Raw genomic sequence first — 27182 nt, 5'->3', positions numbered from 1 at the left:
TAAAAGTAATAAAGAAACGGCTACAAACATACATTGACAGAGAACTTCCAGAGGTTCAAGCTGGATTCAGAAGAGGCCATGGAATGAGGGATATCATTGCTGATGTCTGATAGATCTTGGCTGAAAGCAGAGAATATCAGAAAGATGTTTACCTGTGCTTTAGTGACTATTCAAAGGCTTTGGATTGTGTGGATCATGACAAGCTATGGACAACATTGTGAAATATAAGTATTTCAGAACACTTAATTGTGCTCATGAGGAATCTGTACCTGGACCAAGAAGCAGTTGTTCTAACAGAACATGGGAACACTGAATGGTTTTAAATTAAGAAAGGTGTGCAACAAGGTTGTATTCCTTCACCATACTTATTCAACCTGTATGCTGAGCAAAGCATCTGAGAAGCTGGGTTGTATGAAGAAAAACATGGCATCAGGATTGGAGGAAGATTCATTAACAACGTGCAATATGCTTGCTGAAAGAGAAGAGGATTTAAAACATTTACCGATGAAAATCAAAGAGCACAGCCTTCAGTATGGATTCCATCTCAATGTAAAGAAAACAAAGATCTTCACCACTGGACCACTAAACAACATTCTTATCAACAGGGAAAAGATTTGAAGTTGTCAAGGACTTCATTCTTTTTGGATCAACTATCAACACTCATAGAAGCAGCAGTCAAGAAATCAAATGACATATTGCATTAGGCAAATCTGCTACACAACACCTTTTAAAAATGTTGAAGAGCAAAGATGTCAGCTTGAGGACTGAGGTGTGCCTGACCAAAGCCATGGTATATTCAATAACCTCATATGCATGCAAAAGCTGGGCAGTGAATAAAGAAGACTGTAAAAGGATTGATGCTTTTGAGTTTTGGTGTTGGAGTTGATATTGAAAGTGCCATGGGCTGCCAAAAGACCCAACAGACTCGTTTTGGAAGAAGTGCAGCCAGAGTGCTCATTGAAGGCCCAATTGGCCAAACTTCGTCTCTCATACTTCAGACATATTGTCAGGATGACCAGTCACTGGAGAAGGATATCCAATGAGAATTTCCTTGGGAAACCTTACCCCAGTCACCCTACAGTCTTAACCTCATCACTTCAATTTATTTTTGTTCCATAATGCAAAGAACATTTACAAGGAACGTGATTTGAATCTGTAGAGGATGACCAAACTGTAGTTTCGACAAGGTGTAAATCGAAGAGTGCAAAACTCTTCAGGGAAGGGATTGTTGTTGTTGTTTTAGGTGCCATCAAGTTGGTACTGACTCATAGCGACCTTATGCACAGCAGAATGAAGCACTGCCCGATCCTGGGCCAACCTCACTACAGTTGCCACGCTTGAGTCCATCGATGGTGCCACTTGGCCAATCCATCTCGTTGGGGGTCTTCCTCTTTTTCTCTGACCCTCCACCTTACCAAACATGATATCCTTCTCCAGTGACTTGTCCCTCCTGACAATATGTCCGAAGTATGAGAGATGAAGTTTGGCCATCTTGGTCTCCAAGTAGCACTCTGGCTGCACGTCTTCCAAAATGGATCTATTGGTTATTTTGGCAGTTCACGGCACTTTTAATATTCTCAGGGAAGGGATACAGAGATGGAAGCACAGTTTTCAGAAGTGTGTAGACCGAGATGAAGGATATGTAGAGAAACAATAGTTTCACATTCTGATATTTTTATTTAATACGGTTTTTATGATTTTTTAGCAATACCACTTATTTCTCTTTGAGAGAACTTTAATATTTGTATCTTTCCAAGAATATGTCTATTTTATCTCAGTTGTCAAATTCATTGGAATACAATTGTTCACAACATTCCCTTATTATTCTTTTAGTGTTTGTAGCCTTTAGTGATATCACTTCTCTATATTCTAGACATTGATCATTTATAACCACTCCTTTTTTTCCTTGTTAAAGGCATGTCAACTTTACTGACCTTCCAAATTGCCATTTTTTTTTTTATCTCATTTATTGTCTCCATGTTCTTTTGAAAGGATTTGTGTTTGTGCAACTGTTAAGTACATGGCTACTATTGAAAGATTGACAGTTCGAACCCACCAACAGCTCTGTGTGAGAAAAAAAAAAACATGTCAATCTGCTCCTGTAAAGATTGTTGTTGTTAGATGCCATGGAGTTGGTTCCAACTCATGAGGACCCCATCTACAAAAGAACAAAGCACTGCCCAACTCTGCACCATCCTCACAATCATTCCTATGTTTGAGCCCATTACTGAAGCTACTATGCCAATCAATTTTACTGAAAGTCTTCCTCTTTATTGCTACCAATCATGATGTCCTTCTCTAGGGGCTGGTACCTTCTGATAACATGTCCAATGTAAGTGAGAAAAAGTCTCGCTAGTCTGCCTTCTAATGAGCATCCTGGATATACTTCTTTTAAGACAGATTTGTTCATTCTTCTGGCAGTCAATGGCATATTAAATATTCTTCACCAACACCATAATTCAAATGTACCAATTCTTTTACTGTCTTCCTTATTTATTGTTCAGCTTTCAGATGCATATAAGGTGATTGAAAATACCATGGTTTGCGAGATCTGGTGTGCTTTCAATCCAGAAAACTCTATGGAGCAGTTTTACTCTGTCTTACGAAGTTGATAGGAGTCAGAATTGACTAGATGGCACTTAACAACAACACTGTGTTTAGCTCTCTGTTGCACAGAATTTTGCTCTGATACTTATTTCTTTCTTTATATTTACCTTGTGCTTAATTTGTTCATCTTCTAATTACACATCTTAATTTGTAATATTCTTATATGTAATATCCTTTTACAAATTAGGTCCAGAGAGCAGTGCTAGCACATTTCAAACTTTTAGTAAATATTATCTATTATATCTATCTGGAGTCCTGGTGTGGTGCTATGGGTTAATGCACCAGACTGCAAAGCCATTTGAATTATAAGGTCGGCAGTTCAAGCTTACCAGCTGCTCCTCGGAAACTCTATACAGGGTCGCTATTGGTTGGAACCACCTCGATGGCACTTAACAACAACAACAACAACATCTAGCTACTTTTCTGTGGATATTCCCTCCTTGGAGCCTCATGGCAATAGGCAATTTTCTTGCAAGGGGGGATAAAGCTAGATCTGGGTTTCTAAACAAACAAGAAGATACATTGCTTTTTAAGTTTATTTATCTTAGCAGCCTGAAGACAGCAATATCTCACAGTCAAGTCCTATACTTGTTTCAGAGAAAGCTTGCCATGTGTTAGGAGCTTGGCAAATGACTCAGTTCTGATTCCTTTTATGTCCACTTTCTCTTGTTTTTCTTCTAAACTGCACAGGCAGCACAGCATCAATTTTTCTCATTTCCCTCTCTCTCTCTCTCACACACATGCACACACACTCCCTTTCCTGTTACATGCATAAACTCTAGTTTCACCTTATTTATTTTTTAATTCCCAAAGGATTCATGAAGCAGGCTGTGTGCAGCTGCCGTGTTTGCTGTGGTTAAATCGTCAGTTACCTACTGTGTGGAGTTGCTAGGAGAAGGTGAATAAGCATGATTACAGCATCAATAGATGTACATATTCTTTCAGTAACAACCTGTGGAGCTCTGTGGTCTGTCTTCTGGGTGGTTTTATATGTTCTTTCTCTTTGCTGTCATTAATTTTGGTTGCATTTATTGTTAGAGCATAATATATTTTCAAGTGTTGATTCTGCATAAATTAAGAGACAAAAACCTTGGCATTTTAATAGGCACTTTTTTTTCTCAGGCTGATGCTGCTGATACTGGTTCCTACCATCTGTTTTCTTATTAATTACATCCTTCCTTCCTTCCGTTGGTTGAGAAGAATTCATCTTCTGGAGCGCCAAAATCATTCACGTTTCTCTTGTTCAGAATACATCTCGTAAACTGTAGGAATTCTGATATGCTTCAGTGCACAGAGCAGTAATAAATGAGCTGCTTTGAGGGAGAGCTTGAATGCTCAGTCGGTCAGTAGTACAGTAGCAGGCTCACTTGTACGGATTGTTCCAGTGAGGTCAGAGGAACTATTTACACTGCTGTGTGCTTGAGGGGGGCAGTGTGGTGAGCAGCGGATATGTCTGTAAAGGGGAATAGCAATTCTGGCAGATGCTTCCTTCAGCTTTGTAAATCTGCAATGTTTTGATAGATCAGAGATGCTACTGTATAAATGTGTGAGCTTTGTAGTGAACTGAGGAATACTTATTCTAGCTGCTGAAACTGACTGTAACTATATTGCTCTAGGAGCACATCATGGGGTCTACTGCTACAGAAACTGAAGAATTGGAAAACACCGCTTTTAAGTATCTTATAGGAGAACAGACTGAAAAAATGTGGCAACGGCTGAAAGGCATGTGAGTAAGCTCTTTGCTTGATTCTGTGTTTTTATTTCTCCCCAGAAGAACTATCTATTAATATGACAAATTGATGGTGTTACCTGCTTTTGTGGGCTAGTGTTCTCTTTGGAAGGATTTTTTTCTTAAAAAAATACAATATGTCTGTCTCAACTAACAACTTGCTTGAGGGATGTATAGAATTTTTTGCACCTATACGTTTTATGTAAAGTAAAATGAGAAGTACATGTACTATTGTACCATGTTATATGGCTCTTTGATTCATTCTGTATGTGCTATAGAAGTATGTTGTTTAGATAGGTACAAAAGTAACTAGAAAACCTGCTTGCTAGGGTATTTATTGAAATAAAATTTCCCTGAGGTAAATAGATTATTACTGGTATGTATTTCTCTGTGATTAAACTTTGAAAATAAGGACAGGGTCATTATACCTTATCCTGCTTATTTTTCTTGGTCTTAAATAGTAGTATTTCTGTATGAAAAAAATATATGTATTAGTGTTAAAAATATTAGAACCCTACCAAACTTATCGGAGAATTCATCTTTCTATTATTAACCAACTTACCTCTTTCAAGAGAGCCTATGGTATAAAATAGTCCTTGGTAGCATGGGTCAAAAGTTAAACTTGTGTCAAACATGAAATGTAAGTACAGGCAGTGACTGGGTTATGGGCCTCCAATTTATAGACAACCTGTCCTTTAATGTTATGCAAATTTTCCTTTACTCCAAAATGTTTGAACCAACCTCTAGCAACAAGTTCTTTATTGCAATCACTTTCACTTGCTGCTTATGCAGCTTTGAAACCATTGAGACTTTTCTTGCACTAAAGTAAGGCTAAATAAGATCTGTATGCACCTGTTCAAACTTACTTACAAATTTGACTTAAGGCACAGGTGGGAACAGATTTCATTCATTCATAACCTGGGAACTTGAACCTGAGCCAAACTTTGATCACAATGTTATACACCTTGCTATTTCAATGTCACTAAAAATTTTTTTTTTAATTTTTAATTTTTCTATGTAAGTGTTCAAAGGAAAACACAATTACTTTTGTATAATAATACCTGAAGATATCTTGTACCATGGGAAATAGAGATTTTCTTGAGTTCATATCACTGATGCTCTGTTTACATACAGTATCAGAGTAAAGTTTATGTTGTTCCTTTTGTTTCATGTGATATTTTTAACTGAGCATTTATATCAAACTTAGTTTAGAGAGAAAAATCCTTTTTCTTTTCCTTAATTTTAATGTACTTAATGATGTTTATATGTTGAAATAATATTGACTGTACATTTTTCTAGTACTTGAAGAATTACATAGCATTGCAGTGTATGACTATAAGAGCACAGTAACAATGCAAGCAACATTTAACAGAAAATAACTTTTAGAAAGGAAGCCATCTTTAAAATTATTTGAATGAATCTGATTTCAAGATTAACTGAAAGAAATTACATCTTTGTGGTAATATGGTCCTCCAGAAAAACAAATTATCTTTAAAAGCGACTAACAGCTCACACAATTGATTAGCATATATGCAAATTAAACATTATCTGTCATCAGATGATTAGTGTACTAACCTAATGAGTGTATACACATCTGTATGGGGAAAAGCTCATAATCTATTTTAGATTTTCTTCCTTTTAGTAGGAGAGGATGTTCTGTTTTGCTTGTATTTGTTCTAATTTTCTATAGTTACTTGAACTGATGCAGACATAAAATGGTACATTTATGCATATATTTTTAAGAGATTTGAAATGCATCTTATTTTTGCTTAACATTTTAGGACAAACTTATCTGAATTTCACTTTATCAATTGATCTCCAAGATCTAACAGTTATGTTGTTTCTGGAAGGATAGTAGTAGTACAGGCTTTCATCAATAGGTCTTCATGATTTGAGGCTCAGCTTGAATGGAGGGGTGGTGTATATTCAACATAGGCACATTCTAGATAAATTTTGAGTTGTATTCATATAGAGCTACTAAATGGCCATCTAGGAAAATAAATATCTGAATTAGCCAGATTGATTTATTTTTAATAATTCATTATTACTGAACTAAATAAACTGGGTGATTGCATATGCAGCAAAAAAAGAAGTAATGTGCATTTTAGTACGATCACTTTTACTTGTACTTAAGATATATCCGGTATTCTAGGTTTAGAATTGTCAAAAAAAAAAAACCTCTTTAAATTTAATATCTACTTGAATCATGACAACCAAATTGCTTAATTATGGTCTTTTGTGTAATCTGTACTCAAAGCAGGGATATGAGGGACTCCCTATTTTACTGCTGAAGTTGACTTTCCTATTTCAAATGCAATATTGATTCAAGAATAATTTAATATTTTTTAAATTGCTAGTCTTAGAATTCTATTTTTAAGTATCGGCAGTTAAAATCAAGCTATTCACAAAACCTGTCCAATTTTGCAGTGATTTTCTAAGTTTTGGTAGAATGTACTCAATTAAAGCTTTCAAATAGTTGTTTAGAAAGTGATCTTTTTTAATGTCCAGTTATATGAAAACATGAATTTATTTCAAGAGAATATTTAACTCTTAAATGATCTTATCAATATATAAAAGATTTTGAGGTTAAACAAAAGTAGAGACAACAGTGAAAATAGAATAATATTTATTCAATTGTACCCTATACATGGACTACATTACCCATTCATTACCTGGTGTGGCACCATAGGATAAGCAAATCGATCTCAAGGTTAGTTTAAACTACAAGGTCAGTAGTTCAAACTCACCAGCTTCTCTTCAGAAACCATATACAGAGTCGCTGTGAGTCGGAACTGACCTGTCAGCACGTAACAACAACGAAACAGGTATTTAGAGACAACTGTTCATGAGTTTGTGGAAAATACAATGAAAAAATAATGGATTTTTTTCATGAACTTTTGAATTCCCTTCATATAACATTTTAGAACATTGCTTTAAGTCCATGGAAATAGTTTTTAAGTTATGTAACATATGTAGAAGATGTTGGTAAGTTAAATTTAAAAACCAGTTCTTATCTACCATTTTGCTGATTTATTTCACTGAATACTATTGAATTCTCCTGCATATAATATTTAATTAAGATACCTTATAAAGTGATGTACCAAGGGAATCTCTTAGGACAAAGGTGAAATAGTTTCCTACTTTTATTCTGAGGTAGACTTCTGTGCTTTATTCTACTAATTTTCTTGTTATAGTTACAACTCTTTTCCCACAGCTTTTTTAAATCCAGCTTCTATCACTAATTTGTCACTCCGTCTGACAATTTAGATTCTACACTGTGACTCAACATCTAAAATGGTGAAAATATTAGCAAATGACTATAGCATCAAGACTTTCTGAAACTACATTGCAAAAGAACCTAAGTACTTGGCCAAAAGTTATCAATTGTTTGTTGTTATTAGGTGCCTTCCCGTCAGTTCTGACTCACAAGCGACCATTTGCACAACAGAATGAAACACCACCTGGTCATTCTGTATCCTCACAATTGTTGTTACGTTTGAGTCCATTACGTTTGAGTCAACAGAATGAAATACTGCCTGGTCCTGCTGTATGCTCACAATTGTTATGATTGGGCCAGTCCATCTCACTGGGGGTCTTCCTCTTTTTCACTGACCCACCACTTTACCAAGCGTGATGTCCTTCTCCAGGGACTGTTCTCTCCTGATAATATATCCAAAATGTGAGCGACAGAGTCTTACCATCTAGGTTTTTAAGGAGCATTCTGGCTGTACTTCTTCCAAAACAGATTTGTTTGATTTTCTGGCAGACCATTATTTAAGGTCTGGACAACTTTGGTATGCCTTCTGTCATCTCAAAACCTGATCCAGAAGTTTTCGGCAGCTAAATTCCACAGATTCCTATATACTAAGAAAAATTTTCCTAAACTAGTCTTTTTAAAAATTGTTGTGTTTATTGATTCTCCTGTGCAGAGTTAATTTGAAACTTTCATATTATATTTTCATTTATGTATAGTGGGCTTCCCCCCACTCCAGTTTTAGAAATAATCCCTTTTTGCATCAGGGGACTGTGCTTTTTTTCTTTGGTGTAGAAAGAGTTCCACAACTGGGAATATGAAAAATAGTGAAACATACTTTAATACATTCTTTTTGTTCTTTCTAGTCAGTGTCACTGTTCTAAGCATCTGAACTATGAGATGACAACCTTTCCAGAAAACTGTAATCATGTAGAAATCCCGATGGAAACCACATGCAGTTATAGGAAAAACTAAATCAAAGTGATAGCTTACTTTGTTGCTTAAAAGAAGAATGTTCGAATTACTCAAAACAATACATACTTGACAAAATACGTGCAAGATTCATGACCGCATAGTACTTACTGCCATTTCCTTCAGTTTTTATAAATATAGGCCTTGTGGTTGTTGTTAAGTGTTATTGAGTCGGTTTTGACTCATTGTAAGCCTGTATAGAGTTTCTGAGGAGCAGCTGTTGGGTTTGAACTGCCAAACTTGTGGTTCAAAGTCCACTGCTATAGTGACACACCAGGAGTCCAAACGTAGACCTAGAATCAGTGAAAATTTCACTGAGAAACTAATTTACTGCAGATAATTTGGAATGTATTCCTAGAAGTCCTGGTGTGTTGTTGCTGTTGTTAAGTGCCTTTGAGTTTGTTCCAACCCATAGTGACTCTGTATGGGTTTCCAAGGAGCGGCTGGTGAACTTGGACTGCTGACCTTATGGTTCAAACTGACTTTGCAGTCCAGCGTATTAGCCACAGCGCTGTACCAGGACTTCATGAGTCCTGGTGTGGTGCTGTAAAAATAGCACCGGACTGCTACCCTAAAGGTCAATGGTTCAAAGCCATTTTTTGAAATTGAGTCAATGGCACTGAATAGCTCTCTTCCAGCTCAGACAAATGTTCAGATTATTAAGATTTGAAATTGTGAGTGTGACAAAAAATACCAAGTTAAGTTTCTGTTTTTCTTCCTTCTTCCTTGATCGGTGGTACACATAATCATCAACAATGGAAAGACAAAACAAAGAGAAGAGAACCCACTGCTGTTGAGTCCACTCAACTTATAGCGATCCTATAGGATAGAGCAGAACTGCTCCATTCGGTGTCTGAGACGGTAAATCTTTACCGAAGCAGACTGACTGATCTTTCTCTAGAGTGGCTGCTGGGTCCAATCTGCTGCACTTTTCATTAGCAGCCCAACCCTTAAACTACCAGGGCTTCTTAGAGAAGAGAAAGTGAGAGAGAACCAACAAACTGTATAATACTGCTTTAACTAATTTCAATTAAGTTTCATTGTTGAAAAAAGCAGTGTATTATTCTCAGATGAAGAAGCTCAGACTCTCATTATTAAGATGTAGTGAAAATGCAATTTTAGAAAAAAATTCATAAAAAATACAAAATGGCAGAAGCTATTCGTATCATCTTCCAAATGTTGGAATTATACTTTGGGGAAAAGTGAATGTGATCCTTTTACTCTGTGACTTAAAACCCTTTAAAGCCTTCTATTATCCTCATTTCAAAGCTCAGCATACTTAACAGTGTTCCTATGCACTTACTTGCTTGATTTTTACAGCTTCCTATCATGCGTCTCCTTCTGTGATCTCCTCCCAACCAGTCCCAGGGAGGTCTTCCATTGCCCAATAGAAATGGTACTCCATACTCATTTGCCTTTGCTCATTTTTTTTCTCTTTTTCCAGGGGAACCACTTTTTTCTTTCTTGCCTCTCTCTGCTTGAGGTGGTCTTACTCAGTGACTTCATGAGGGCAGTGTAGGACAGTGGACTGCACCAGTGGATACAGTCAGAGGGAGTGACACCAAATTGACTGTCTATAAAACTTTGTGCAGTGTTTCAGCAGAAATTTGCTATATTTGAATAGAAATATCCCTGTTATTAGCTTTGCCAACAAAAACATTTTTCGTAAACCCAACTTCTGTGAGGGCTTCAAAAAGTTGGTGAAAAAATTCCACTACTATTTAATTCCATTTGTTCAACAACAAATGAGACAAAAAAAAAAAAAATAATGGAGCTTTTCCATGAAACTAATGCTAAAATGTTATGCTATTTTACTTTTTGAACTTTCTAATGTGTCTTTCTGAGTCCTCTTGTGGCACTGTAGGAAAAGCAGTAGACTGCTAAATGCATGATCACCTGTTCAAACCCACCAGCTACTTCTCATAAACTCTATACAGGGTTCCTATGCATGGGACCTACTAGCTTTCACTTAACAACAATGCTCCAGTCATTATTGCCCAATTTCAATGATGCTTTGAAATATGTGGTCTCATCAGCATGCACTGAAAGGAAATGTGGTTGTATTAGTTGTTGCTGGTGTCTTTATAGTTACTGGTTTTGTCCATTTTTTGGGTATTTTTGCTACAATATTACAGTAGTTACTATTTGTGAACCTATTTCAATAACATTTTTGGGAATGAAGTAGTAATTACAGAAAAAGGAGAAAAATAAACAAGGCTTCTACTCAGTTACTATTAATGTTGTAATTTAATGTAAAAGGATTTAATAAAATAATTTTGTTGCTAGTATTCATATAATCTAAGAAATATTACATTTAGACTATTTATAACTATATTATATATTATTCTAGGATTCAAATTGATAGTAAATGTTACTAAAGACTCTGTATTGTATGATACCAGAGGATGTCCACAGAGGGTGACACCATGAGGTACTAAGTGACAGTAACCTCGTGACACCCCTAGTCTGACACCTCATGCGGTTTTGGAGATGTATGGGGATGTTTCTGGTTGCTACACTAAGTAGAATATGTTTCTGCATTTCATGAGCAATAAGATCCAGACATGGAGTCCTTGTGTGGTTTTGTAGGACAAAACGCTGGACAACAAGGTCAGTTTGAACCAATGTTCAAACTCACCAGCTGCTTCTTGGAAACTCTGTATAGGGTTGCTATGAGTCAGAACTGTGTCCATGGCACGCAACAACAGGATACAAGCATGGTAACTATTCTGAAGTGTTCATGACATTTCCTAATCAGGAGGAATTTTTTGACTCAAAATGTTGATCCTAAGGATCTCTGCTTCCATTACACTTGTAACGGAAACACTTGTGACGATTTGTGTTTCCTCTGATTTGACTAGTAAAGTAATAAAGCTTGCCTTCCCTAGTAGACCAAGGAGCTTTGGTAGGGTAGTGGTTATGAATCGGGCAGCTAACCTCAAGGTCAGTAGTTCGAAATTACCAATGGTTTTGTGGGAAAAAGACGAGGATTTCTGCTCCTGTAAACACTATACAAGGTCACTCACTATGAGTTGGAACTGACTCAATGGCAAACCAATACCACCACCTCCCTAATAGACCAGAAGGTGGTGAGGGATGGCTTTGAACCACTACATTCTAGGTTGTACTCCCTGCTGAGATTTTGTGTAAGAATCACCTGAAGAATTGTGTTCAAATGTAGATTATGATTAAAATCTGGCGTGGAAATGCAAATTCTCAGGGGAGGGGTGTCAAACAGAAAGAAAGGATTAGAAGCACTGCAATGGGGAAGGAGACAGTGTTCATTGTGTTTGTTTTTGGAAAACTAACCCTGCTTCGCCCAACACAAGACATTTTAGGAGATAATATAATGCATACATTTAAATCAGTGAATGAATACAGTTGGAATTATAAAGCGATTCTAATTGAAAATTAACATAGCAACCACAAAATCAAATCAAACCCACTGCTGTTGAGTCAGTTCTGACTCAAAGCAAATTTATGGGACCAAGTAGAATCACTCCATAAAGTCTCTGAGGCTGTAAATCTTTGTGGAAACAGACTGCTTCAGCTTTTTCTCACCAACCTCTCAAGTAGCAGCCCCCAAACTGAAGCAACTGCATCCCCAAGACTCCTTATATCTACCAAAACCAAACGCCAAACCAAACCCACTGCTATTAACTTGTTTTAGGTTCCTGTGAGGCAATTCTGAGTCATATTGACTCTGTAACGAGTGACAGAACGAAACACTGCCTGGTTTGGCTCCATTTTCACAATTGTTCTTATTTCAGAATCATTCTTGTTTTAGTCCATTGTTTTGTCACTGTGTCAGTCCATCTCACTGAGGTTCTTCCTTGTTTTGGCTGATCCTCCATTTTACCAAGCATGATTTCCTTCTCCAGCTACTGTCCTTCTGACAATATGGACAAAGTACTAGAGACAATGCCTCTCCATCCTTATCTCTAAGGAGTTTTCTGACTGTATTTCTTCTAGCACAGACCTGTTTGTTCTTCTGAAAGTCCAAGGTACTTTCAATACTCTTCTCTAATACCATAACTCAGATGCATCAATTTTCTATGGTGTTCCTTTTTCAGTGTTCAATGTTCACATGCATATGAGGCAATTGAAAATACCATGACTTGGATCAGGGACACCTTAGTCCTCAAACTGACATCTTTGCCCTTGAACTGTTTAAAGAGGTCTTTTGAAGCAGTTTTGTCTAATGCAAAGCATCCTTTGATTTCTTCACTGCTGCTTTCATGAGTATTGATTGTGGATTCAAGCAAAATGAGGTAATTGACAACTTCACTCTTTTTTCTACTTATTATGGTGTTATTTATTGGTCCAGTTGTGAGGAATTTTATTTCATTGACATTGAGGTACATGCTGAAGGGAGAACTTTTCTATGCTTAAGAGCAAGTTTTAGAGTCTCAACTGACAATAATTTTTGTCTTTTCTTTCTTTATTTTCTGTCTTTTTAATGACCTTTAGCTTTTTTCATGCATATTGTTCTTGATGTCAACCAACTATTCCTCTGGTCTTCAGTCATTAGTGTCTACTGCATCAAATCTGGAAGTGTAGTGGATTACATGTCAGGCTGGTAACATCAAGGTGAACAGTTTGGATCCACCAGCTGCTCCATCAGAGAAAGATGAAACTTTCTGCTCCCATAAGGATTTACATCCTTGGAAACCCTATACAGGTTCACTATGAGTCAGAATCAACTTCATAGCACAAGCAAGTAGCAGCAGTAGCACCATCAAATCAGCTTTTGAAATGGTCTTTATTTCATGTGGGACAAACTCAAGTTCATATTTTGGCTTTTGTAGACTTGCTTGAATTTTCTTCAGCTGTCAGCCTAAACTTGAATATATACAATATATGGTCTGTTCCACATTCAGACCATGGTCTTGTTTTGATTGATGATATTGAGCTTCTCCATTGTTTCTTTCCACAAATGTAGTCAATTTGATTCTATTTCATTTGGCAAGGTCCATGTATATTGTTACCATTTATATTGTTGAAAAAAGTATTTGCAACAAATAAGTCATTGGTCTTGTGATATCCATCATTGTTTCCATTACCAAGGCCATATTTTGCAACTACTGATCCTACCTCTTTGTTTCCAACTTTCCCATTCCAATTATCAATGCATCTTATGTTTATTTAATTTCAGACTGAAAAAAATTGGTAGAATTCTTCAATTTCATCATCATTGGCGTTAGTGTTTGGTGCATAAATTTGAATAATAGTGGCATTAACTGGTCTTCCTTATAGGTATATGGATATTATCCTATCATGGACAGCATTGTACAGAAGATAGATTTTGAAATGCTTTAATGAGATGCCACTGCACTTCGATTTATCATTCCTGGACTAGTAAACCATATGACTGATTCAAATGACCAACTCCAGTCCATTTGAACTCACTAATACCTAGGACATTGATCTTTATACACTTCATTTCATTTTTTATAACTTCCAATTTGCCTAATTAATACTTTGTACATTACATGTTCTGATTATTCATGGGTGTTTCCAGTTGTTTCTTCTCATTTTGAGTTGTGCCCCTGATGCAAACTAAGTACCAGAACGCTTTGCTCCATCTACATCATTAAAGCCAGCTCCACTTTGAGGAGGCAATTCTTCACCAGTCACATTTTGAGTGCATTCCACCCTGAGGTAATCATCTTTTGACACTCTATCACACAATGTTTTGCTGCAATTCAAAAGGTTTTCAGTGGCTAGACTTTCAGAAGTAGTATGCCTCTCCTGCTTCTTAATCTGAAAGATTCATTGGAGCCTACCCAACATAGGTGACCTGAATGTTATTTAAAATACTAGTTGTATAATTCGTAGCATCACAGCAACACACAAGCCACCACAGTACAACAAACTGACAGAGTGATTGATTCTGACTCATACTAACCCTAAATAGGGTTTCAGAGACTGTATATCTGAATGGGAGCAGATAGCCTCATTGTTCTCCCTTGCTGGTGGGTTTGAACTGCTGACCTTGTAGTTAGTAGCCCACCATAACCCAGAGTGTCGACTCCACCCCCTGGAAATAAAAAAAAAAAAAAAGCTACCAAACACACGGCCATCAAGTCATCTTTCTCCCATAGAGAAGCTGGTGAGCTTGAACTGTTAAGTTTGTAGCTAGCTGTCTGGTGCTTACCTATAGCACCAGCATGGCTCCTTAAACCACAGTGCCACTATGTAACAAATATAATACACTGCCTTTCACACATGCTATTATTAATACACACAGTCTTCTCCATTCTTGTAAGTATTCCCACTCTAGTATTTACCAGAATTATGATCTTAGCTCAGATGATTGATTTTTTGATGCCTTAGTTTTCTCATCTGAAAAATGGAAATTATATCAGGTAATATTTCATAAGGCATTGAGAGGAAGTAATGCTTATATGATGCCTAGAACAGTGTCTAGAACTCAAGAAATAGTACTGTTGTTGTTAGGTGTCATGGAGTGCACTGACTCATAGTGACCATATACACAACAGAACGGAACACTATGCCAACCTCACACTCGTTGCTAAGCCTGAGTTCATTGCTGCTGAAACTGTGTTATCCATCCCATTGCGGGTCTTCCTTTTTTTTCTCTTACTCTCTACTTTACAAACATGATATCCTTCTCCAGGGACTTGTCTATCCTGATAATATGCTCCAAGTGTGAGAGATGAAGTCTGGCTATCCTGGTTTCCAACGAGCATTTTGGCTGTACTTCTTCCAATAGATTGTTTTTTTCTTCTGGCCGTCCATGGTACTTTCAGTATTCATCTACAATACCATAACTCGAATGTATCAAATCTTCTACAATCTTCCTATTCTCTGTCCAACTTTTGTATGCATTTGAAGTTATTGAAAATACCTTGGCTTGGATAAGGTGCACCTTAATCCTTAAACTGATGTCTTTGCTCTTTAACACTTTAAAGAGGTCTTATGCAATAGATTTGTCCAATGGAATGTGTCATTTGATTTCTTGACTACTGAGTCTGTGAGTATTGATGGTTGATCCAAGGAAAATGAAGTCTTTGACAACTTCAGTCTTTTCTCCATTAATATGGATGTTGTTTATTGGTCCAGTTGTAAGGATTTTTGTTTTGTTTACATTGAGCTGCAACCCATACCAAAGGTTGTGGTCTTTGATCTTTATCAGTGAGTGTTTTAAGTCCTCTTCACTTTCAGCAAGCAAGGTTGTATCATCTGCGTATCTCAGGTTGTTAATAAGCCTTCCTCCAATCCTGATGCCACCTTTTACTTCATATATTCCAGCTTTTCTGATTATTTACTCAGCATACAGATCACACCTTTCCTAATTTTAAACCATTCTGTGTTCCCTTGTTCTATTCAAACAACTTCATTTTGGTCTATGTCCAGGTTTCTCAACAGCACAATTAAATGTTCCAGAATACTATTCTCCGTATTGTTGTCCATATCTTGTGATGATCCACACAATAGAAAGCTTTGCGTAGTCAATAAATAAAACATAGGTAAATATCTTTCTGGTATTCTCTGCTTTCAGCCAAAATCTATCTGATGTCAGCAATGATATCCCTTGTTCCACATTCTCTTCAGAATCCAGCTTGAACCTCTGGGAAGTTCTCTGTCGACATATGGTTATAGCCGTTTTTGTATTATCTTTAGCAAGATTTTACTTGCATGTGATATTAATGATATTGTCCAATGATTTCTGCATTTTGTTGGGTCACCTCTCTTTGGAATTGGCACAAATGTAGATCTCTTCCAGTCAGTTGGCCAGGTAGTTGTCTTCCAGATTTTGGGGGATAGATGAGTGAATGCCTCCAGTGCTATATCAGTTGAAAGATTTCAATTTGTAGTCCATCAGTTACTGGAACCTTGTTCTTTGCCAGTGCCTTCAATGCACCTTGGACTTCTTCCTTCAGTATCATTGGCTGTTGATCATATGCTACCTCTTGAAATGGTTGAACATCGACTATTGATGCTTTCTGCTTCATTCAATATTTTTCCTATAGAATCTTTCAATACCACAAGTTGAAGCTTGAATTTTGTTTTCAGTTCCCTCAACTTGAGAAATGCTGAGCATGTTCTTCTCCTTTGGATTTTTAACTCCATGCATTTGCACATTTCATTATAATATTTGACTTTGTCTTCTTGAGCTGACCTTTGAAACTTACTGTTAAGTGCTGTTGAGTTGGTTCTGACCCATAATGACCCTGTATAGGTTTCCCAGGGAGCAGCTGGTGAGCTTGAACCCCGACCATGCAGCTCAAATGGTTTAGCAGTCTGGTGCATTAACACACAGCACCACACCAGGACCCTTGCGGCACAGCTTCCATAATCACAGCAACACGCAAGCCACCACAATACGTCTAAGTGACAGATAAGTAGTAGCAAGAAATCTTAGCTATTATTGTTATTATTACTACTCCAATTCTACTTTTTTCCAGATGCTTTGCTATCAGAATCAGTAGCAGGGAAGGATTGTCAAGATGAGGAAAGAAGCCTTTCCTTGGGCTCACTGGGTTTCCCAGAATTGCATTCTCCAAGACTTTGATTTCTCTGTGGCAGGAGTGAGAGTGATGAGGAGAGAATTGAGTAAGAAAAGGGGTTGACCTTGAGAGTTGGACTTAGAGAAGAATTTCCTATGGGGTTAGCACCATTACTTCAAAATCTTGTGGGGCCTTGGAAAATATTTTAGATTTCTACACTCGTATGTGCTGTTGGATATGCACCGGACCACAAGGTCGTTCCAATCACTAGGTCAGCTTTTCAAACTCATAAACTGCTCCTTTTAAACCTTATACAGAGCTGCTATGCATTGGAACTGACTGGACAGCACTTAACAACAACAACACATTCATATATGACCAAGAGCTAGATGGAATTCATGAATCACTGTAGTTTGAAAGTCATTCTTCAGTTCTTTTCTTATCCCAAGGAATCCAGTGGCACAGTGGTTTAAGTGCTTGTCTGCTAACCAAAGATTGGTAGTTTGAACCCATAAGTTGCTCCATGAGAGAAAGATGTGGCAGTCTTCTTCCACAAAGATTAACAACCTTGCAATCCCTCTGGTATAGTTTTACTTTGTCCTACAAGAATCCCCTGAACAGCTGTGAGTGGGATTCCTTATCTCAGTCTGGGTCTGGTCTACAAAGGAGTTGACTCCACAGCAATTGCTTTCATGTTAATTCATTTTAGAAAATGTCATATCACAGTTTAGTGTATTAGCTTTTGTCCTTTACACATTTCAGTCAGCTAATCAAATGTAAACATTTGAGCAGGCCCGATTCCTCACCCAGTCAAGACTGTGCTATAGCCTCTAGGCTGAGAATGGAACTGTTGCCATTAGCAGATGATAGTGGTACAGGATCATGAAAAGCATGATGCTGCACATATCCGGTCTGAGCAACTATGAGGTTAGAATAATTACTTAAAGCTAAAGAGTAACATACACATGATACTAGATTGTTAAAGGCATGTAATGAAACATCATTACACTTTTAGTTTCTTCTTGAAATTACATTTTTAGAAGCTTTTTAAGAGATTTTATAATTTTTAAGGACCAGTGTCTGTTGTTGTTTTTAAGTGCTGTCGAGTCGGTTCTGACTCATAGTGACCATGTATAGGGTCTTGAGGCTTTAAATCTGTGCTGGAGCAGAAAGCCTCTTCTTTCTCCCATAGAGTGGTGGTTGACTTGAACCACCAACCATGTGGTTTGCAGTTCAGTGTTTATTCTGTGAAGTCACTGCACTGTAGTACAAGGAAACAAGATATCAGTCTGTATTAAACTTTGTATAAAATGTGCAGGGTCAAGGGATTCTTGAGAATTTGTACATGAACCTGGTCTTTGCTTATTTAGAAAAAAAAAAATCAAAATACAATTCTTGGAAACCGTATACAGGTTTGCTATTAATCAGAATCGACTCGATGGCACTTAACAACATTAGAAAATCAGCAGCATTCAAACTCTAATGCACTTAAAACTGGACTAAGAGCTGGTTGAAAATAAAGTGTATCTGGAGCAAAAGAAGAAAAAAAAAAACTTGAACGATTTAGGTCGTAATCACATTGTTGATTAACTTAAACTGTGCAAAACCACTCACAATAAATCATATTAATTCTTTATACAATGAGATTGTTTGACATAGAGGCAGTATAATGGACTCAAACATAACAACTATTGTGAGGATGTTGCAGGACCTTCTATTGTGCATAGGGTCACTATCAATTGGAGCTGATTCAATGGTACCTAACAGCAACAAAGCTTTATAACTCTTCAGCAATTTATTATTTCTAAAAGTTTTTTTTATTTTGATTTGGTTTTTGGCTTTTTCTTTTGGTGTGTTTCCTTACAATATCTACAGTTTCTCTGAGACAAACTGTCTCACAGACCAAACTGATATTTCACAATTAGCAAAGGGAGGAGCAGAGTCTTTGGCCCATACTTATTCCATCTAACATGGATTGACATGATTCCACTTGTGGTGCTGTGGATTTATGCATTGGACTGAAAAGTTGATTTGAACTGCAAGTTCATGGGCTCAAACTCACCTCTGAAACCCTACATAGGGTTGGTATGGGTCTGAACTCACCTCTAAAACCCTACACAGGGTTGGTATGGGTCTGAACTCACCTCTGAAACCCTACACAGGGTTGGTATGGGTCTGAACTGATGGAATGAAACTTGATAACAGCTAACACTCAGGAATCTCAGTAAAAGCCTACATTTCAGGAGTTAAAAACTATTCTATTGTTTTGATTTTTCCACAATTCTGCCATCTGTTTGGCTAGTTCAGCATGCATACTTCATGATGAATACCAAAGGGAGCAATCATTTGACATTTACTTTTAGAAATTCCCCCATTCTGCTTCTCTCCTTTTCTAGGACATGCACAACCATTATCACTTTAATTCATTGATTTAAGCACTTATTTAAGCTAGTCTCTTCCAGGGTGTCTTACTTTTCCTACCACCTCTTGTCCCTTTAGAGCTTGGACCTTGCTGCTAAAACTGACCTGCAGTCCTGCTCATTCCCTGCAGAGTACTAACTTCTGATCCTGAATACCTTCATTTACCACTCAGAGTTATTGGTAAATCAACTGATAGGAATGGAGTCCTGGTGTGGCATTGTGGGCTAATGTGCTAGACTACAAAGTTGGTTTGAACCACAAGGTCGTTGGCTTGAGCTTACCAGCCACTCTTTGGAAACCCTATACAGGGTCGCTATGGGTCAGAACCAACTCGATGGCACTTAACAACAACTGATAGGAATTCTGTCAATTAAAACTAAACATTTTATTCTTTCTCTTGTTGCCGCTGCTCCTTAGTGTTGTAAGGGAATTTAAGCATACAATAAGGAGTGACATAAAGGGTTTTAAGTGCACTATAAGGTTATTTCCATCTTACTTCTTTTATTTATTTTAGAAAAATCTTCTTAATGGAGTTTTTCTGCTTTGTCCCACCGAGAACATAAACCATGTAAAAACACACACAGTATTTTCATTTTCCTTCCTTAGAGTTGGTTGGGAATGGTTAGTATATGGATTAGAATGCTCCTTTCTAATTCTTGAAACTCTAGTATTTTCCACTGACTGCAACATGAACAAGTGCCTTTATATGTGAGTCTTAATACTTCATTTCCCAGGAAATCTCTACTTTAAGTTTTTCAAAGAATATTTTATTTTTGAAAATTTCTCCCGTTTTGTGGTTTACTGGTATAGTAATAGCTCCAATTTGATTATGACTTCCTGGATCCACACTCTTTTAATAATCTCTCTCATACTTTGACCAATGGAACCATAGCAAATGTGAAACAACAGAGGTTTGGGAAGGGCTTATCTATTGGAATTAGTTCTCTTGTTACCCTTTGAGGCCCTAACGCCAGCATGTGAAAGTATCTGGTCAAGCTTCCTGGAGGATTAACATGTTGGAGCAGATATGAGCCATTCCAACTGAGGACCCCTAGAATAGATAGATGGATAACCACCAGACATGAGCGTGACATCATCCTAGACTATCCAACGTCCTCAAAATCATGAGGAAATAATAAATGCTTATTGTTTTCTGCCACTAAATAGTGGGGTGGTTTATTGCACAACAAAAGCTGACTGAGACACGATCCAAATCAACTCTTAGTCTTTAAACCGTTCTCTGTTTTCTACAAACTTTCCCCTACCTATTACTTTACTTCCTTTCCAGTTATCCTTTATTTCTTAGACCTAATAAAAATTTAGCAATGTTTCAGAGATATGAAAATAAAAATTGAGGTTTTTCTTGTTAGAAACTCAGTCCAAATTCTTCTACCCATTATTTCTACCTGCAAGAATATCAGTGGCATCTATCTGGTTTCAGTATTTCTTCCAATAAATATTAACTATTATAAGCTGTCTCAATGGCCTGTGTGTAGACATGCATTTTTCTTAGATTCCTATGCACGATGCAATTTCCCATCAAATAGAATAGAAACATGGGAGTGCTGCAGGGAAACTGCATAGATGCATAAGAGAGAGGTGGTTCCTATCCTGTTACCCTGGCAACAGTCACAGGGAAGACCAGGGTTCCCCACACATCCTGTTGCCCTGACAACAGGTGGTGCATGGGCATGGGAAGCCCAGTCCCTGGTCTTTTGGGCCTCTTGTTTGCAACCACAAAGAAAAAGAAGAGGGATGTTGTATCTTGTTCTTCCCCAGCTGCATATGGCTTCTATTATCTGAACCACTTCAATATAAGAACATCCATCAAGGAGCTCTGGTAGCGTAGTGGTTACAAATCGGGCTGGGGAACCTTAGGGTCAGCAGTTCGAAACTACCAGCCGCTTTGCAGGAGAAAGATAAGGCTTTCTGTTCCCATAAAGATTTACAGCCTCAGAAACCCTGTGCAGGGTAGTTATAGGTCGGAACCGACTCGACGGCACTCAACAAACAACATGCAGATAGATGTAGGAGAGGGTAAGGAAACAGACCTCCATTTTTACATTAAGAAGACCGGAAACATTTGTTAAAAATTTTTTTTTTTTTTTTAGTCAAAGGAAAAGTCGTGGAAAATGATGAGACAGAGAGAATCAAAGTAGTATGAACAAGAACTTAGAAAACCAGAGAAATTGTATATGGAGAGTTTAGCATCTAAGATCTGATTTTGAATTTGTATCACTTAGCTACATTGGTTTTTGTTGTTGTTAAATGTTGTTGAGTTGGTTCTGACTCATTGCAACCCTGCATAGGGTTTCTGAGGAGCAGCTGGTGGGCTTGAACCACCGATTTTGCTGCTAGTAGTCCAGAGCTTATTCTTCAGTGCCACACCAGGTTTGGTTAGATAAAGGAAATATGCTTTGCATTTATTTTTGGAACTATGTATTGCTCTGTCTTCATAATCTGTGGTTCATATTAAATAACTGACTATTACAATTTTACAAATACCATTAGTTCAGCTATAAACAATCTCCATCAATTTTCATATATTAAAAAGCAAACAAACTTAGTTGACTTCTCTGGTTTCAAAGGTAGAGAAGTAACTTTAAATATGTCACAAAACCTGAAGTCATATTTGATGAAGAGAAAGGTGTGGTCAATTCTTCTATCAGAAAATAGGAAAGGGGATTTGGAGAACACATGTTTCTTTAAATCTAAAGAATGAGGAGGAGTAGAGGCTGGTGAAGAGAAAGTATCTTTGGGAGAAAGTAATCATATCAAACTGAGTTTTTGTAAAACTGGATTAGATATAATCGGGACATCATTATATTCATTGCAAACATACTCATCATCATGTTAGAACAGATTAGGTGACCCTCCAAGCTACTCTAAATTTGCTTTATGTTTTAGTGTTATTACCCATTTAATTGTTCTACCTTTTAGGTAATTCTTCCTCCTCTTGAGAGAATAAGATGGAAGGAGTAGAATCCACCTCCTCATTATTGTGTATTCAAAGTACCTAGCTTAGTGTATGACATACAGTAAAGACTTAAAAATGGTTCTATATAACCAGAAGCAGTGTAATCAGAAAAAATGTGATGACTTTACAATCGGATGTCACAGCAAGTCAAAACAAGGTTGTTCAGCAGCTAAGTTAGTTCAGGTTGAAAGGTAAGAAAATTTTATGGAGGATTTGTGATTGCATTTTGAGAAAGAACTAATATGAGGCATCAGAAATGTGTGACCAGTTGAGATTATTGGGAATATGACTATTTCATAAATAAACAAGCAAACCTGATTGCCTGGAAATTAGTTCCAGGATTCCTGTGAGGAATAAAAGCAGTATAATTAAAGTTCGCAAGCCCATATCTGCACAGAGAAAGTGCTCACAAATGGTATTTGCTATTGTATGTGTAAAATAATGTTTGTTTATGCCAATTCCTCATAATAAGGTCAAAGTAACTGGAAAACTGTAACATAGATGGATATATGGTGGTTAGGAGGTAGAGGAACTGTAGCACCGACCAGGGGATTTTATATTCCAAGGACTTTCTATTGTAAGATTCTAATTTCTTAATTTCTCTAACAATCAAATTATCCAGGAAAAAAAAAAAATCCTGTTTCACTGAGTAGTTGAACAATTAGGATTATGTTTAGAATATCCTCTAGTGATTCATGACTGTCTTGCTTCATGTGATCTCGCAGCCTGGGGAATTCTTGGTGAGTGGAGACTGCTGTGAGTCCTGTGAGAGTTAATTGCTGTTGAAGTTTCTAAATTGTAATGATCCTGACATAAGGAGATAAGGTGACTGAACTTGGAGGCAATCAAGCTAAATACTTAGTATTAGCTTCCAGGCTATATTTACTTGTTCACTATAGAACTGAAGACTAACTAATCTTCTCATTGAATGGGCCCTCAAAGGGAAACTTATAAAGTAAGGTAATCTTGAAGTTTTATAATGTGATTGAACAATTTTAACAGTTTTTTAATTTTACCTTTACCAGACACTCAAGTCCAAGGTGTATGGTGAAGCTTGAATGAAATTAACCACTTTCAAATTGCAATTTAGTAATTTTGTTTGCCATACTATGGTGGTTTGCATGTTGCTGTGATGTGGGAAGCAATGTTACCAGTATTTTAAATACCAGCAGAGGCACCCATGGTGGACAGGCTTCAGCAGAACTTCCAGATTAAAACAGTTTTGGAAGAAGGAGAGATGGACTACTTCTGAGTGATTAATCATTGAAAACTTTCTGAAGAGGAGCAGAAAATTGTCAGATATACTCCCCGAAGATGGAAACATTCTGAATAGCAGCAGAACATTGTCAGATAGAGTGTCAGAAGAGGAGACCCTCATGTTGGAAAGCACTAAAAATGCCTAGGGAAGAGCTACGTCCTCAAAGTAGAGTTGCCCATAATGATGTACATAGAGCTAAACTTTTGGGACTTTCATTTGCTGCTGGGACAAACTCAAAATGAGAAGAAACAATTGCAAACATCCATTAATAATTGGAACAGGAATGTATAAAGTATAAATCTAGGACAATTGGAAGTTTTCAAAAATGAAATGGATTGTAAAAAGATTGAAACTCTAGGCATTGCTGAGTTGAAATGGACTGCTATTGGTCATTTTGAATCATATGGTTGACTATACCAGGAACGTCAAATTAAAGAGTTATGACATCACACACATCATCAAAAAGAACATTTCAAAATCTGTCTTGAAGTACTATGCTGTCAGTAATATGATAATATCGATATGCATAGAAGGATGATCAACTAGTACCACTATTATTCAAATTTATGCACCAACCACTAAAGCCAATGATGGTGAAATTGAATAATTCTATTCACTTCTTCAGTCTGAAATTGAACAAACATGCAATCATGATGCATTAATAAATACTGGTGATTGGAATGTGACAATTGGAAACAAAGAGGAATAATCAGTAGTTGAAAAATAATCAGTAGTTGGTGATAGAAGTGATACTGGAGATTATATGATAGAATTTTGCAAGACCAATGACTTATTCATTGCAAATACATTTTTAAAACAATGTAAAAGGTGACTATATAAATAAAACTCACCAAATGGAATCCACAGGAATCAAATTGTCTATACCTATGGGAAGAAATGGTTAAAAGCTAAAACAAAGCCAGGTCAGACTGTGGAACAGATTATCAATAGCTTATATGCAAGTTCAGGCTGAAGTTGAAGAAAATAAAAACAAGCTCATGGGAGTCATAATATGACCTTGAATATATTCCACCTAAATTTAAGACCATCTCAAGGAGCTCTGGTTACGAATTGGGCTGCTAACCTCAGGGTCAGCAGTTTGAAACTACCAGCTGTTCCATGGGAGAAAGATGAGGCTTTCTGCTCCAGTAAAGATTTACAGCCTCGGAAACCCTGTACAGGGTCGCTATGAGTCAGAACTGACTCCACAGCACATAACAACAACAACAACAAGACATTAGACAGATGAGTCAGTGAGACCAGAGACCAGAAGAGTTGGTGAGATGACATCAAGAACATCCTACAGGAAGAAAACAAAAGACAGGGAAGAAAGAAAAGACCAAAATGGATGTCAGATGAGACAGTGAAACTTGCTCTTCAGCATAGAGAATCTAAAGCAAATGGAAGAAATGAGGAAGTAAGAGAACTAAACAGAAAAGTTCAAAGGACGGCTCAAGAAGACAAAGTCAACTACTATAACGAAATGTGCAAAGTCCGGAGTTAGAAAATCAAAAGGGAAGGACACACTCAGCATTACTCAAGTGGAAAGAACTGAAAAGATATTTAAGCTTGAATATTGAAGGATTCTGTGGACAAAATATTCAATGATGCAGGAACACTAAAAGAAAATGGAAGGAGGAATACTCAGAGACACTGTACCAAAAAGAATTGGTCTATGCTCAACCATTTCAAGAGTAGCATGTGATCAAGAAGCACTGGTACTGAAGGAAGAAGTCCAAACTGAAGTAAAGGCATTAGTGAAAAGCAAGGTTCCAGGAATTGAAGGAAAACAAATTGAAATGTTTATGATATAGCAAGGGAAGTGATCACTCATCTATGTCAAGAAACTTGAAAGACAGTTACCTGGTCAACTGATTGGAAGAGATCCATATCTGTGCCCATTCCAAAGAATGGTATGAAGAAATCATAGAACAATATAATTAATCTTGCATGCAAGTAAACTTTGCTGAAGATAATTAAAATACAGCTGCAACATTACAGCAATAGAGAACTGCCAAAAATTCAGCCCAGATGTAGAAGAGGACATGGGACTAGAGTTAACGTTTCTGACATCAGATGAATTTTGGCTGAAAGCACAGAATGCCAGAAAGATGTTGACTTTTGCTTTATTGACTATGCAAAGGCTTTTGACTGCATGGATCATGACAAGCTATGGATAACATTGAGAGGAATGGGCATCCCAGAACACTTAATTGTGTTCATAAGGAACCTGTATGTAGATCAAAGGCAATTGTTACAACAGAAAAGGGAATATTGAAAAGTTTAAAATCAGGAAAGGAGTGTGCCTGGGTGGTACCCTTTCACCATATTTATTCAATCTGTATGCGGAACAAATAATCCAAACATCTGGATTGTCTGAAGAAGAACGTGGCATCAGTATTGGAGGAAGACTCATTAACAACCTGCAATATGCAGATGATACAACCTTGCTTCCTGGAAGGGAAGAGGACTTAAAATACTTACTGATGAAGATCAAAGACCACAACCCTCAATATAGATTGTACCTCAGTGAAAAGAAAAGAAAATCCTCACAAATGGACCAATTAATCACATAATGAAAAGAGTAGAAAAGATTGAAGTTTCCAAAAACTTCATTTTGCTTAACTCCACAACCAACACTCAAGGAAGCAGCTGTCAAGAAATAATGAGACATATTGCATTAGGTAAGTCTGCTGCACAAATTCTTTTTAAAGTGCTAAATAGTAAAGATATCAGTTTGAAGATTAAGGTGTGCCTGATCCAAGCCATGTTATTTTCAAGCACTTCATATAAATGTAAAAGTTGTACAGTGAGTAAGGTAGATCATAGAAGAATCAATGCATTTGAATGATGGTGTTGGAGAAGATTATTAAATATCAGCCTCCAGCTGAGGACCCTAGATTCATGGAAAGAGAGGAACTAAGAGCTGGTGGCCAGGAGGCAGACTTGCAGAATGTGCCCTTTGGAGGTGTAAATTTTTATGTATGCCTGAGTGGGTTTTTTTTTTTTTTTTTTTAAACTAAAGTGAATAGAGAGAAATACTGTTAATTGATGGTACATGGAGGGAATTATAATCATTGTAATGAGACAAGGTGTATGATTTGTTGAATGTAAAACTGATGATCTGCCCTGTAAATTTTCACTCAACCCACAATAAAAACCTTAAAAAAAAAGTTATGGCATATAGATCACTTACATTTTCTTAAGAGATCAGCTTTTCTAGATAAGGAAACAGACCCAGAGAGGATAAGAGGAAAAGAGATGTGATGAGCAAGGTCACACCGAAAGTTAAAAAGCAGTCCCCTGGCTAACATCATTCCTTACTTGCCTAACACATCAGAGTCCTGTGGTGGTGCTGAAGGATAAGCACTGGTCTGCTAACCTCAAGGTCGGCAGTTCATACCCACTAGACACTCCTTGAAAATCCTATACAAGAAAAAAAAAAAAAAAAAGTACCATGAACTTCCAGATGAACAAACAAATCTGTGTTA

The 27182-nt window shown here is 37.1% G+C and overlaps 1 protein-coding gene across 3 annotated transcripts in view; it reads left to right on the top strand.

Moving 5' to 3' along the window:
• Positions 1-3773: 3773 nt before the first annotated feature.
• Positions 3774-27182, top strand: part of PDE1A (phosphodiesterase 1A, calmodulin-dependent) — a 518212-nt gene continuing 494803 nt past the window's right edge. The window contains exons 1-2 of one of the 3 annotated variants that reach the window (XM_006864023.1): positions 3774-3976; positions 4224-4333. In XM_006864023.1, the coding sequence (XP_006864085.1) occupies positions 4233-4333 (101 nt within the window). In that variant the 5' untranslated portion in view covers positions 3774-3976; positions 4224-4232. Of the gene's footprint in view, positions 3977-4006; positions 4334-12954; positions 12960-27182 lie in introns of those variants that run through there. The other 2 variants (XM_006864025.1, XM_006864024.1) reach the window with 2 other exon arrangements.

The sequence above is a fragment of the Chrysochloris asiatica genome, unplaced genomic scaffold, assembly GCF_000296735.1.
Source record: "Chrysochloris asiatica unplaced genomic scaffold, ChrAsi1.0 scaffold00059, whole genome shotgun sequence".
Taxonomy (NCBI): Eukaryota; Metazoa; Chordata; class Mammalia; order Afrosoricida; family Chrysochloridae; genus Chrysochloris; species Chrysochloris asiatica.
The sequence above is the reverse complement of the archived record's forward strand: the minus strand, read 5'-3'. Positions and strand labels throughout refer to the sequence as shown.